This window comes from Watersipora subatra, chromosome 7 (assembly GCF_963576615.1).
Source record: "Watersipora subatra chromosome 7, tzWatSuba1.1, whole genome shotgun sequence".
Taxonomy (NCBI): Eukaryota; Metazoa; Bryozoa; class Gymnolaemata; order Cheilostomatida; family Watersiporidae; genus Watersipora; species Watersipora subatra.
This window is the reverse complement of record NC_088714.1, coordinates 34,193,896-34,209,495: the sequence shown is the minus strand read 5'-3', so window position 1 is coordinate 34,209,495 and position 15,600 is coordinate 34,193,896. Positions and strand designations below refer to the sequence as shown.

Sequence of the window (15,600 nt, the reverse complement as noted above, 5' to 3'; positions counted from 1 at the left end):
TTTTCGAATACCAGAGATTCATTCTTTCATTGTTTTGCATAATCAGATCTGCTACCGAGGATGCCTCCTTTAAAATACTGCAGAATAATTCTTCCTGGCTCACATCATCAGAACAGCTGCCCAAATTGCCTTCGATATAAAAGTAATGCCATGTGGTTTTTATAAACATGAATAACTATATTTTCTCATAGTTTTTTCGATTTCTGCTGTGATTGGCAACCAGCTTGAGGCGCAGACTGTTAAATCATACTTTACCTGGCTTTGCTCAGTCTAGATCAAAAACCTATGTAATAAAGTTATGAAAATTACTTTCTTTTTACCCTCCAAATAGCAATAAAATATAATAATACTATTTTATTACAATTTTTATTGTGGATCTTTTCCTGCCACAAATCACTGACCTACAAAAAGTTGTCTGGTCTTTCCTTGTGTTTATCAAGATTGATTTCCTGTTTTGCTTGATTTTTTGTCTTTTAGATTGTAATTGGCAATTGCTTGCTCACTGAGCTGCTTCATAAATGTTTCATCGGGTGTTTGGTAAAGGAGCAGTAGCAAACTTATCTCCAAATACTGAATTTTCAATCTCAATGCTATTATTAAAACATGATGCATATATATGATGCCACACTACTAATATATATAACCAGAAATCCTCTATTCCTTACAAAGTAACATTCATGCAATAACAAATTGGTCTACTAGCTTAGTACAATTGCGACTGCCTATACACCTGGTTTGTCTTGAGCAGACCATATCATTTTCGTGTTGGCTGATGCAAGTTGGAACAAAGTATTTTTTGAAGTGACATCATCACTAGTCTGTGCATGGCGACTGGAACTAGCGCTCTTAGGCTTGGTTCACATTGTTCGCTGTTCGTGACACGAAGATAATGAAAGATATACATGAACATCGTTTTAGCAAATTATGATACAGTATTTGCGCAGTATATAATATGATATGATACAGTATTTGCGCAGTATATAATATGATATGATACAGTATTTGCGCAGTATATAATATGATATGATACAGTATTTGCGCAGTATATAATATGATATGATACAGTATTTGCGCAGTATATAATATGATATGATACAGTATTTGCGCAGTATATAATATGATATGATACAGTATTTGCGCAGTATATAATATGATATGATACAGTATTTGCGCAATATATAATATGATATGATACAGTATTTGCGCAATATATAATATGATATGATACAGTATTTGCGCAATATATAATATGATATGATACAGTATTTGCGCAGTATATAATATGATATGATACAGTATTATAAAGTATTTGGGGTGGTTAAACCATTTTACACCGGTTTACTAATATGAACTTAGATCATGTGTTGGCACAGGTACCAAATGTCTAACGTAAACCAGGTTATAAGAGAAAACCTTATTGTCTATGAACAAACATATGACTTGAATGATTGCAGGACTTACAGGAGGGGCTACGACGCGCCGAATCGGAGCAGTTCCTGTGGAAGCAGGCTGAATCAATGAGCAAATCTATATCCGAATGGATCAATGAAGTCGGCACAGAGCATGAGACCTGCGATACAGAAGGTGGGAGTATAATAACAGCCAGCAAAGTCTCGGAAAACTACTCGAGAAGAGTGGACGAGCACCGAGATAAGTTGGATAAACTCCGAGCTCATGCTGAACAAATTCAACAGCTTGCTGACGTCTCTCAACTGCCCGAGCTCGAAGAGAGTATAACAGAAATAGAAGAAAAACTTGTGGATGCTGAGCAAAAGAACGAAAAACTCACACATGAGCTGGAAGCAATCAATGGTGTGTCATTAAAAATTTAATTAAATCACTAATATTGGAAGAGAGAATTATAATACTCTGTTTGTAATTTAACAATTCATAATTCAGTTCATAATTCATACAATATTCAACTGAAGTAGTCATTGGTGTTGAGGGAGGGCATTCACAACTATGAAGTTGAAAAATCATTAGCGTTGTGTGTTTCCATAACTTTTTAGCCCATAGATAAAAAGGTTCATGAAATCTCCTAACCATAGCTGTACAGTGTTTATTTTGATTGATAGAGGATGGTGAGAATGGTCTTGTGACAATCATCTGAAGAATGAGGATATAACAATGGTGGCAATCCATTCTAAAAATATTTGATCAATTAAAGACCCACACTGTTGCCACAAATTTGTGTAGTTCCATAAAACATCATGCATTTTCATTCAAAAAGACTAACAGTTTTGTATGACAAGATAAAAAGGTGGAAGAAAGTTAAATTTACTACAGATATGAACAAATTTTAATAATGAGATCTAAAAATCAGATAAGACAAATCTAAAAAATTTTCCACAATCAATCTAAAGAAATTATTTGTTATTAATTTTGTCAGCTGGCTCCTCATAGTGCGGAACCATGACACAGAGCTGACAAAGCTCGAAAAAATTTAATTTGCAATTGGCATCACAATACTTGACATTACCACGGTAAAACCCTAAAACTTATATACATGTATCTATATACATGTATATATTTCTCAGTGTTGATGTGTAGGCGCATCCATCTGAGGAGAACATTGAATCTTAAACTCAGCGTCCAGCTATAGCGTATGCTGATTATTATACAAATGCGGCTACCTGTTACGATGTCCCTGTTAAGAAATATTTTTGTGAAGTTCAACTACTATATCTGAGGTCAAGGCCAATTCTTCGCACGTGAATAATTATATCGTCTTCGGGAGGAGAACCTCAACATTATCTCTTCGTTCGGTCAGACAAAGACAGTACGATATCTAATTTTTACATTTGTACCGATATCGAGAGGTACCAGTATCGTCGTATTCAAAGTTTTAATGGATAGTTTCTGGTTGAACAGTAACTTTTTTATACACACACACAATCAGGCCTGCCAACCCAAGAGTGGGGCAATGCTTGAGATTTGGTTTTGGGCAATTGATGTATCAATGATAGTATATATAGAATTGTGGAAATTGGGGCAAAAATCTCACGCATTTTCATTTTCTCTTTGGGGTGATTGCGTGAGTCTCACGCCCAATGCGTGAGAGTTGGCAGGTATGCACGCACTTCTATGCAAGAGTTGTTATTAATTCAACATATCCACTACCACAATTGATTACCACAATAAAGATTGCTCATATATATATATATATATATATACATATATATATACATATATATATATATACATATATATATATATATATATTCACAATTTTCATTTAGTTTTCTCAGTTCGTATTAATTGTATCATTACCGAATCATCTTTTATTGTACTCGTAGCAAAACAGACTTTATTTAGCTATTACTTGCTAATTATTTCACATTTACATCTAAACCTTTTTATAATCGTTTTATTTTTTTTAAATTTATTTTACCTGCACGAAACATTTTTCTCATGATATGAGGTTTAAAAGTTGTTTGACAAAGTTTGAAAACCTTTACAGTTGTTTTTAATTTTTTCTTAATTTATTTCAACTGCACAAAAAACCTTTCTCATGATATGTAGTTTGAAAGTTAGAATGACAAATGTTGTTATAATTATGTTAAATACAAATCAATTTTCTGACCAAAGGCTTTTTTATTACCTGTGCAACGCCGCCTAGGACAGCTAGTATATTATATCTATATTTATATGTAAGCCTGATTGTTTGCTAACATTTCTGGTGATATTCTTTATAGCTGTTGCTCAGGAAGTCACAGTGAGCTCCACTTCTAGCCAGCAGGTGATTGCTGATATTCAAAACTCTCTACAAGCCCTGCCAAGTGCTGAGGATGACGCAACGATAATGAGAGTACACAGCAGCTGTAAAGAGGCAGCGGAGAAGCTAGCCGCTGTTCAAGAAAAGGCCACTGAGTTAGAACAGACGCTGGCTAACGCTGAAACTAAAGTAAGAATTCAGTTACTCCGGTGAAGTGGAACAATCTGTTGACACCATGTTATTCAGTCTTATAATCGACAGATTTTAGGCAATTAATACCATCAGTAAAAATGTTGTATAGCGTTGTAAGCATTTGGTCATTCTTGAAACTATATAAATCTTACAAATCAGTCTTCTCAGCCTCTCCATATGTGTTGGCTTCTGGTTTGGAATATTATATGTGAGAGAATCATCTACTAGTCATAGGTAGTCTAGAAAGCCTAAACCGCAAATCACAGTTTCGGGTTCAAGTCCCAAAAAAGGCAACTGGTGTTGACTGGACTGCTGACATCCAACCTTGAATTGCTTTGTGCAACTGGATATGTCTCCAGTTGTCTAGGCTCCTTTGTCACTAGACTCAGACATGTCCAGCCAAGATCACAAAACCAATGTTTGTATAACAATGCTCTAAACAATATGCACAGCTTCTACTTGCAGTAAGCTAAGCAGAAGTCATATTTGATATTCGAGTGATCGCTCACTCATGTCAAATTATTATTTACCATTTATAACTATTTATCACATGTTTACAATCTACTATAAGTATAACATGAGCAGCTAACCTCAAGTTACTGTTAAAAAACCTCTTTATGTATTTATGATATTAATGATATTAATGATATTAATGATAGTAGTTAAACTGGTATATTGCTGGCTGTGTGAAATTCAGTAATTTATTACCTGATTTGTACTAGTTCTAGTATAAATGTGACCAACCCAATTTCATTAGGTGAACATCATAGTGAGTCCTCTTCACTATAACCATTAAGCATCTATTATTCTTTGAGTGTTATAGCTACTCCCTATATAAGATAGCTTATGAATTCTGATTCGACGCTGATTTTGAAAAGTTCCTTCTGGTAAATGGCAATACGCTGCATAATCCCAAAATATTCACCACTTCAAAATCAGAAACTGTAAACTCTAACTAGTAGAGAATTCTTTCTAATCATGCGCTATGTTTCCGTGTCGCTGTTAATCTGCAACATGCAATTTAATTATTATTAATGAACACTTATGGCTCTTACCATGCGATAAGTGTTCATCGAAATACTTATAGCACAGTGAATCAATGTGCACACAATTCCAACTTTGCATCATCCGCACGATGAAAACATAGTGATAATCATTTGTTATAACAGTCTAAGCTCCAATTTATATTATAGACTGACATACGCATATTTACCACCCGTGGGATGATTATATTAGTTTATGATGCTGTGACATGACTCATCATTTGGGTTAGAATAAGACATCGGTAAGGTGTACATGACCCAGTTCAATGCCTTGTCCAAGTACAAAGAAAGGACGTATGTTCTAAATAGACTGATGACAAGTGTATACTTGTAGTACAAACTGGCCGAATCCTCTGAGGCTAAGAGAGAACTAGCCTCCCTCAGTCAAGGACAAGTGAGTCTCAGCAAGGCTATCAGTCTCAAGCAGAATGCCATTCACAAGATGGCCGATAACAATTTCCAGCAAGCTCAGCATCAATATCAAAAGTGGGTAGAGAGTCACTTTAGCGAACCTGTTATACCCCTAATCTATCAAAGATTTGGTTAAATTAACCCAAGTTTGACCAGTGGATTATGGGTAATCAGTGGAAGAAAATCAATACTAAATAAAAATTTTAATTTTTCAGATGATCTGGAGTGTATGTCTACTTTTCTTCTTGCACTTGTAATAAAAAGAGAAATTATAAGAGAATGAGTAAGTCATTTTACCGGCAGTGTAAAAACAAACTGAGTAGGAACATCTGAGGTGTACTGGTTAGCGTGCCAACTTATGATCAGTAGGTCGGTGGTTCTTATCACATAAGAACTGTTGGGGGTGTTAGGAAGGGCACCCAACCACAATCGTTCCTGCACTCTAACCATCATGCCACTATTATCTCCATATCACCAGACATGACTGGCGGAAGTTAATGTGTACATCATCAGTGTGCAAAACCTAGTGAAAGCACAAATAAGAAACTGTGTGAAGGTGATGCAACAAAAAACTGGCCATAGAAACTCAATTTAATTAATGTGATTTTATGATGCATATTGGATGCTGCCCATTATCTTAAATCTTGCCTAAAAACTAATGGCTAGACAGTATTGCGCTTGGTTTGAGATAATGTACGTATATATCCTTTTTAGGGATCTGAGACTATATGAACAATCACTAAGTGAGTGTGAGAGCGTCCCCAACAACTCGCACTCAGTAGGTGCAAGGCTACAGTTGATAAGCAATCTGGAGGCCCAGTTGGTGCACAGCGCTGCTGCCATTCAGAACATGAATGAAAAATCTGAGGTCCTCAAATCCCTGCAGCCTGACGCCGACACCTCTCAGGGTGAGGTAACTAAAGCTAAATCCAAGATGGAAGATATTAAACAGCAGCTAGAAGAAGCGAGGTGAGATTGCCGATCTACTTGCAATTGAGAAGCAGACATCATTTTGGGTAGATGCAATGTCAATGTATAGAGTACGATTTCACTACAACGTTCTCAATAAACACGAAGATGCTTCTATCTTGGTTCTTATCGCTAGAAATGCAAAATTAGAAAAAAATCGTTGATGTTGTTTCACCCAAATCTGTACCACTATTGAGATAAATAATATTTACTGGAACTGCTCTTTCACTTATGCAATGATAGATTATATATTTGTTATTGGGCAGTTCATGACCATTATTATAGAAAATATGTATTACATATGGCCTCACCAAAAAATAAATAAAATAAAAAATCAATAAATAAAAAGAAAGATATTGCCATGTGGTGTCATAAATGCAAAAACAAAAATTTCTATGAGGAAAACTTCAGACTATTATGCTTATGTACACATCTTATCTCTTTAGACTAAGGATTTAAAGAATTAGCAATATAATTGTTGAGTGTATCTTTTGGTAAATAAAAAATATAATCATCATGGTGTGGATATCTAGTAATTGAAAGTTGACACATATCAGTGATGTGACAATGGATGTGTGAAACATACCATTCAATATTTTGAATTCAACAATGTTAGTAAACTAAATCAACATATCTAGCAGTAGGAGAACACCCACTGTTCTTAACAAATTCAATAACAATTGATTGTAGATCAGGTTTTTGTGAATTGGCTTCATTTCTAGCAAGCATTTTAAGGAGTTCTATGGATTTTAATGCAATAGATTAGACTGCAATAGATATAATGATATATAATGTACAGGACAAGCCATGAGAATTGGCAACAAGAAATAGATGAGTTCGCCGAGGCAAGCAGTGTTCTGGGTGGAGAACTGAAACACGTAGGAGAAACCTTGCAGTCACTAAGCAATGTGCCTTTCTTCAGACAGGCTAAGCAACACCAAATGGATAAACTTGAGGTACATAGGCTATGTTTGTAGACAATTGCGGAAGTGTTTGTTAGATACAGGAGTATGTATATTATTGAGAAGATATATTTGCCCAGATGAAGTTACTTTCTATGTGTAATTTAACAAACCATCCTAGGACTAAAGTTCATAGGTATTCGAGCACCGGATTTTGGCTTTTCATATGTGTTAATCTGTAACAACCTAAAAACTGATATCAAATTGGCGTTGTCTAGTTTTTCAATTTTCTTGTGTTCTTTGTCTTTCAGACCCCCCAAATTAACAACATCTTTCATAGTGAGCCTAGATTTGGCCGTGTTCATTATAGGTCCTAAATGAGAAAATTTTAATTTTTTTGTTTACAGGAACTAGAAAAAAAGCTCAAGGCCCTAGATGAAAATTACCAAGCCACATGCGGGCTAGCGCAAGCTGTACATTGTCCCGTTGAACAAACCCAGGCTATGGATGCCATCTCAAAACACAGGACTAAAATACACTCGCTATCTCAGGCAATTCAAGTCAGTACCAACAGTGGACAATATGTGTGTCTGAATGTATTGGGGGTCAGGTGAGCATAAGAAGCAAAACTCAAAACAGAAACTGCTTTAACTAGAGAGCACTCGAAAAAGCTCTCTGACAAAACTCAGGGTTAAGAAATGGGTGCAAGTAGAGCAGGCACATCAATTCCTTTTGTTCGGAAAGTATTTGGCTTGTTCGCCATTTTTAACGTATTGATTTGGAGAAATGGAGATCTCTAAAAAGTTCAGTGAGCAGCAATAAAACACATTAAATAATAAGAAGAGTTATCAACTCTAACCATTATATCAGTTGCTGTGAAAGAGGAAACAATCCTTAATATTAATGAACACTAATAAATTTTCATTTACAGATCACAAATATAAAGGTTACGTTTATTAGTTAATTAGTACATATTCAAGACTCATTCATCATACTGTTGCTCAAAGGCGGTAAAAAGGTCAAGGAATTTCCCTAAGATGAGAAGTTTGCGCTATGGTTGAACATGGCTCCAATAAAAGCTATAGTTATCTGTGACCTTGTTTGTCACTCGGAGTAATTTGTAGAAACTTTTTGGATAATTCCTGAGAAAATTTAGATAATTAAACAAATCAAATTGATCTTACCAGTAAACTAATCAAAGGTTGACTTGCAACAAAATTCACATTACAGTTATTTGGTATCAAAAGATTCACCATGTCTTACTCTGTTGTGTTGTAAGTGCCAAATATGTGGAAATGTGATTACAAGCTCTTAAAAGCTCAAAAACGAAAAGCCGCCGTAGATTGGAATCTTTTTATTTCGATGACGTAGCCATGAAATTTGGTTATTGTCTTGTCACGTTGTTCTCACGTGAATTGAAAGGACAATACAAAGCTCAATATAAAACTTATCGTAGTACTAGTTTATGACAAACATTTCGGGTTTTACCGAAGACCCCGTATCAAATATAGATGCTCGCTACTTTACAGTTTTGTTTCGGCCTGGTCTAATCGGCAAGTCGTAATCTGATCATGTGACCCAATACTTTGCAAATAATTTTTGCAGCACTTTTTGATTATCACAGGTGACCAACAGGCTCGTCATGATTATCAGACAATGATATGTACTCCTTCAAGCTAAGGCTAAAAAATTAAATGAATTTTTACGGTAAGTTATAAGATATCAGTGCTAAAAGTGACAGCATTACGATGATGATAAAATAGACACGTAAGAACAATAGACATGGTTTTATTGAATGCGTGAAGTATATTTGTGAAAATATTCCGACGAATAAGGTTGCATGAAAGTGTAAACAGAAACCATCTCTCACAAATGTGTCACATTTGAGCCATTTTGGAAAGAGAATCCAAACTACGGCGGTCTCGTGTGGCTGCGATTAACTGTTCGTTTTTGAGCTTTAAGAGCTTGTAATCATATTTTCACATATTTAGCACCTTTAACATAACAGAGTAAGACATGGTGAATCTTATGATACCAAATAACTGTAATGTGAATTTGGTTGCAAGTCAACCTTTAACTAAAAGTACCACATGGTGAAAACTCCTTACATAATCTTATGGTAAGAGCAATGTGCATCCGTCTGATACCATGCTTAAAGGTTAGAAAACAAGTTTGCCTACAACAGGTTTTGAGCTCATGACCTTCGGCTTGGTAGACTGAAACACTAATATCTGCAAAAGTCACCCACTTCGCTGCATTTGGCAATAACTGCACACTTACTTGTTAGACCTGATGATCTCCCTCAGCGCACAGCCAGGGTACTAGCAATACTAGCACAGCCAGGGTACTAGCAATACTAGCACAGCCAGGGTACTAGCAATACTAGCACAGCCAGGGTACTAGCAATACTAGCACAGCCAGGGTACTAGCAATACTAGCACAGCCAGGGTACTAGCAATACTAGCACAGCCAGGGTACTAGCAATACTAGCACAGCCAGGGTACTAGCAATACTAGCACAGCCAGGGTACTAGCAATACTAGCACAGCCAGGGTACTAGCAATACTAGCACAGCCAGGGTACTAGCAATACTAGCACAGCCAGGGTACTAGCAATACTAGCACAGCCAGGGTACTAGCAATACTAGCACAGCCAGGGTACTAGCAATACTAGCACAGCCAGGGTACTAGCAATACTAGCACAGCCAGGGTACTAGCAATTTTATAATGAAATAACATTAGTTGGTAATTCTTAAAGCGGATCAAATATCAAACATTGATTAGCTATGATTTTATATCTTCTCTCATGTCATTTAATCGATATCTTTCTTGCACTTGTCAGACGGCTAAGAGTACACATGGTGCGGCGCTGGCCAATCAAGACAGCTTTGAGGATGTCTCTCAGAGCCTTCGACAAAGGTCAAGTCAGATGGAAGAGGTGCTCGCTCAGCTCGGCCAGAGAGTCGACAGCAAGGAAGTGCTCTTAGGACAACTTGAATCAATTGATGTAAGCTTAATTTAAAACTCAAAGAAGCAACCGGCTTATACTACCTATAGTGCCAGGATAGGATGGACTGTAAACTAGAATCTAACTGAATGGATCATTTTAGTTTAAACGTTTTAAGATAGTACTTTAATTTAAAAAAAAAACTTAAATCTATTCTCCTAATTTAAAATTTAACAAGCCAATAGCGAAAATAACTAGACATTTCCCTGTCATACAGCCTACGACCAAAGTGATATTGGAAAAAAAGAAAGAGTAATGCTGGTTGAGAAATGCAATATTAGCAGTCAAATGGCACTGCACTGCACTAGGATAACTGCAGTGGTAGCTGCAATGGTAGCTGCAATGGTAGCTGTAATGTACTGTGTGTTATCATGTACAACAAACAGCAATAAGGAAAGGAAAAGATTATATGTTTATATCTCTTCCCTGCAATAGGAGAAATGCAATATTAGAAGTAAAATGGCAAGTTGCTGTGTAATATACACAGTTTGAAAGTTGGTTGTGTTGAATGTAGAATGGTTTTGATAGCGATGTGTAACAGAAAGCGAGCATCAGCATTCACGCGTCTGGAAGTTTTCTGCAAACTGGAGCAAAATAAAAAAATGTTCTTGTCATAAAAGGGCATTGTAGTTCGGCCCTAGCTTGTACATAAGATGTAAAGAATTTTGGCTAACGTTCTAAATAATTTAATGAAACCTTCGGTAATTAGGCATAAAAAAGGCTGATACACTGTGTACCACAATTTTGTACCTGTAAATCGGTCTACGCCTCAAATGGTCTACGTTTATTACAGAAACCTTTGGATAAATAAATTCGAATGATTATTCTTATAATTAAATCTTATAATAATTTTATAAAATCGAATAATTATTCTTATAGTTAATTATTTTTACAAGATATTAAAAACGGAAAGATATTAGAAACCTTCGGCAATTGGACAATGCCATAGACTGGTGAAATGTGCACGTTTTTCTCGTGAAATACGCACGACTTAATGGTTCTACTCTCGGTCGCACGGTTTTATCGGCGTTTTGTTGGCCGGTCTTGGCCGGTGTTGGCTTGTCAGGTTTTAATAGCGATTTTAGGCCAAATTAATCTGTCTGGTTATGTATTATCCGATCAGATGGGTAAGTTTTAGGATATAGTCTACAAATTTCAAAGGCTTGGTAGCATATTTAAATAGGTTTATATGTGGTTTGTATCGTTATTATACTTAAACGACTCCATTGAAAAATGGTTAATTTTGTTGAAGAGATTTTGGTACAAGGGTTTGTGACGGTGTTGATGAATAATTTTCGTGAGTTGTGTGCACATATTCATTTATTATAAAGCCCCCAAACAATCGCTTCTCTCGTGTTTGGTCGTGGGAACATCAATTTTAAAATCAAAAAATTTGTGCAAAAATTAATATCCATAAATGTAGAGCCGATAGAATTAAAATTCTATAGACAAAGAAACGTTGCAAGAGACTAAAAACTTTTATGATATAAAAAGTTAAATCTAAGATTATGTTACCATAGCTAAATAGCATCATCACTTTTATGATTCATATAAATGTATATCGTGCATAGCGAATCTAGTCCATGTTACAATTGTTATAATATGTACCTGTGAAGTGTGTGATTTACACTGTAGAAGAGCAACTTTTATGAAGTGTTTGTGAATTCGAGTTTCAGAATCACAGATTACTTTGTAACCTTCATAGATCTCAGACTTTTTGGAATTTAGGATTGCATAAGTGAACAGTGATAAATGACTTGTTCATTTATTTATTCAGAGACAAACTCAGCAAGATGTTTGAAATTCTGTTGGTTGGGTTGTAATGCGTTTTGCCATTAGCACATTTTAAAAGTGTCCAAGTACGCGGTATCCGAGTATACGGTATCCGAGTACGCGGTATCCGAGTACGCGGTATCCGAGTATACGGGATCCGAGTACGCGGTATCCGAGTACGCGGTATCCGAGTACGCGGTATCCGAGTACGCGGTATCCGAGTACGCGGTATCCGAGTACGCGGTATCCGAGTACGCGGTATCCGAGTACGCGGTATCCGAGTACGCGGTATCCGAGTACGCGGTATCCGAGTACGCGGTATCCGAGTACGCGGTATCCGAGTACGCGGTATCCGAGTACGCGGTATCCGAGTACGCGGTATCCGAGTACGCGGTGTCCGAGTATACGGTATCCGAGTATACGGTATCCGAGTATACGGTATCCGAGTATACGGTATCCGAGTATACGGTATCCGAGTATACGGTATCCGAGTACACGGTATCCGAGTATACGGTATCCGAGTATACGGTATCCGAGTACACGGTATCCGAGTACACGATATCCGAGTATACGGTATTCGAGTATACGGTATCCGAGTATACGGTATCCGAGTATAAGGTATCCGAGTATACGGTATCCGAGTACACGGTATCCGAATATACTGTATCCGAGTACGCGGTATCCGAGTATGCAGTATCCGAGTATACGGTATCCGAGTACACGGTATCCGAGTATACGGTATCCGAGTACGCGGTATCCGAGTACACGGTATCCGAGTATGCGGTATCCGAGTATACGGTATCCGAGTACACGGTATCCGAGTATACGGTATCCGAGTATACGGTATCCGAGTACACGGTATCCGAGTACACGGTATCCGAGTATACAGTATCCGAGTATTCTATACTAGACGCTTGCTATGGATATTCTTAACTTGTAGAAACTACAAGCTGAACTGCACCTGAGTGCTGCTGAATATGGTCAGCTACTAACACTGTCTGATGCTGTAAAGTCAGCGAGCCCTGACAGCCATGAAGTTGTAGATAAGACAGTTGAGGCTATCAAGTCTAAACTCCAAACGCTGACTGACCAGAAAGACAACAAAGCAGTACAGCTCGATAAACTCAAGGCCAAATGGTAAGAAAAGCAAAAACGAGCATGAGTTATACTCATAATATCTGCAAGTCTTTTAAATAGCATTTACATGTAAAGCAGCTATGTAGGGAGCAGTAGTTGCCTAGTGGTCTAGAATGCCTCAACTGGCAACAGCGGGTCGGTGTTGATTGTCCAAAAAACTCACCAATAGTGACAGGAATAAAATGGTGCTCAAATAGAGGCTGGCGTTTTTATGGAAGATTTTAGGGAGGGTAAATTTAACCCTTTGACAGGCCTAGCGATTGTCGCCTATATTTTGCACTTTCCTTCAAGCAGCAACAATAACCCTTTTGGATGCAATAAATCTGCTAACTTGTCAAGGCTCCCTAAACAAATATGCATTGGGAAACCGAAAAATATCTTTACCAGTTAATATCTACTGCATACAAATAACCTGTGATCATACTATAGCCTGTGGTCCTGTGCCCTGCTTTTCTATTTGTTGGTACTTTCAATTTTTTAAATATAATTTTGAATTATAAGGAACTTTTTCATTACACAACTATATTTAATGATGTTGCATAAAAGCTCATTGCACTTATCAATGTTTGCTACAGTTTGCAGCCAAAACTGGCCTTTTATATGTGACAGAAGCCAAGTTATGAGCGTCCTTTTCATTGATAGCCGTGTTAAGACAACTGCAAGGATGCCATCAACTAATATGCTATATATCTGAAAATTTATAAGTTGTATAATAATAATCTATCAATCGCTACAAATATATGTATTCAAGAACAAGTGACATAAACAAAGCATACTCATAATACATACAGAAACAAAAATTAACATTTATGAAACACAAATATTTGCTTGGCCAGATGCGTTCTGATTGTTGCTTTCGATGGAAGGAACATTTTCTGGCTGTTCAATACCTTCCACAATGTTTTTTGACTTCAACTCTCCTTCTGCACTGCTGAATTAGTCGATATTAGCTTCAAAACAATTTTTTGAGCAGAGCAAAACTTACGTGTTGCATTTCTCACAAATGATGAGCTTTTAGCAGCATCGCTAAACACAACTTTCAGCCTAAACTAGTCATTCATATACCATCATAAATGTAATCCATTTTTTCACATATGGCAAAGTATTAAGAAGGCATCAAGCAAGGAACTACTAATAGCCTAATACAGTTATATATTGCATAATTTTATGGTGCTGCTTTCAAAGTTTTAATGAGAAAAACTAAAATTTGGAAAACGGACTTCAATACGAACAGAAACAACAGTAGAAATAATTGTTATTGATGTAACTGAATCATATTAGTACAATTTTGAGAACACTTCTCTTCACTTGCTATTATGGGTTTGTAAAGATCAAAGAATGTCAAAGTGATGGTCAAATAAAAGTGGTGTTCAATTAAAGGGTGGCGCTTTATTTTTCAATCCTTTTCTTATAGTGGCGATTAAACAGGAGTGACATTAAAATAAAGGTGGCATGAAATTAAAGGTTTCATGACATATATGTATATATATATATATATATTAGTAGTGCGTCTAATAAAGGTGTCGTGTGAGCCTTAATCAAAACAGAAATACATAGATAGATAAAGCAAACCTTTATTGTGACTACCATGTACATACTACCATGTACATATTACTGCGTACATACTACAGTGTACATACTACCATGTACATATTACTGTGTACACACTACAGTGTACATACTACCATGTACATACTACTGTGCTTTTGTGTTGCTCAGGCTCTCATATGATGAAGCCTATGAACAGTTAAAGCTTTGGCTAGATGGAGTCAAACAACAGATCAACGTAGAGCTACCCTTCAAAGGCACTCTAATAGAGAAACAGGAGCAGTTGGATGACACTCAGGTAAACAGCCAAACACTTTTCCTCATCTCTCAAAGGTTTGAGTCGTGACTGTGAAGTGCCTTACTTATTTTATCCTCAACAACTGCTCTTTCTCTTTTTTCTTTTTTTCTAATCATCCATTCGTGTTAACTGGTGTTCGAGAAAGCTACTGCTGCACCCTTTAAATAGAGCTCTGAGCTAGCGCAAGCCTAGCTTGCAGTGTTCAGCTAACGGCCATTTCTATCTAAATAAACTGACAACTTAAATTCACACTGGTCGATGCTTTTATTATTGAATGTTGTCAACCCTATAAAGAACAACCTTTTTATGATTCATGCTGACACTCATTGTCTGTGAACTTTGCTGCATAATTAGCTGATTTTATTTTTCCCTCTTTTGGCTTACACAAAATTTTGTAGGCATAGGTAAACATGTTTAATGAGCTTTAAAAAAAGTTGAAGGTTAAATCTGCAAGCCATTGTATATATCAATTTGATTAGCTAATTATTGATAATTGATTATCGTACAGAACTAGCAATATCTGTCAACAATAAGTCTAAACTGAGAGCTAGTAAGGTCAATGGTCAATTTGTTGAAACCATGACATGCAAACTATTTATATAGAAAA

At 36.5% G+C, this 15,600-nt stretch overlaps 1 protein-coding gene across 1 annotated transcript in view; it reads left to right on the top strand.

The window, feature by feature from the left end:
- Window positions 1–15,041, top strand: part of LOC137400699 (myosin heavy chain, skeletal muscle-like) — a 30,018-nt gene extending 14,977 nt beyond the window's left edge. Inside the window, exons 10-19 of the mRNA XM_068087030.1 lie at window positions 1,455–1,812; window positions 3,696–3,904; window positions 5,285–5,436; window positions 6,076–6,330; window positions 7,130–7,286; window positions 7,640–7,792; window positions 10,073–10,237; window positions 12,077–12,868; window positions 12,951–13,147; window positions 14,867–15,041. Of these exons, the coding sequence (XP_067943131.1) occupies window positions 1,455–1,812; window positions 3,696–3,904; window positions 5,285–5,436; window positions 6,076–6,330; window positions 7,130–7,286; window positions 7,640–7,792; window positions 10,073–10,237; window positions 12,077–12,868; window positions 12,951–13,147; window positions 14,867–15,041 (2,613 nt within the window). The remainder of the gene's footprint in view (window positions 1–1,454; window positions 1,813–3,695; window positions 3,905–5,284; window positions 5,437–6,075; window positions 6,331–7,129; window positions 7,287–7,639; window positions 7,793–10,072; window positions 10,238–12,076; window positions 12,869–12,950; window positions 13,148–14,866) is intronic.
- Window positions 15,042–15,600: the final 559 nt, after the last annotated feature.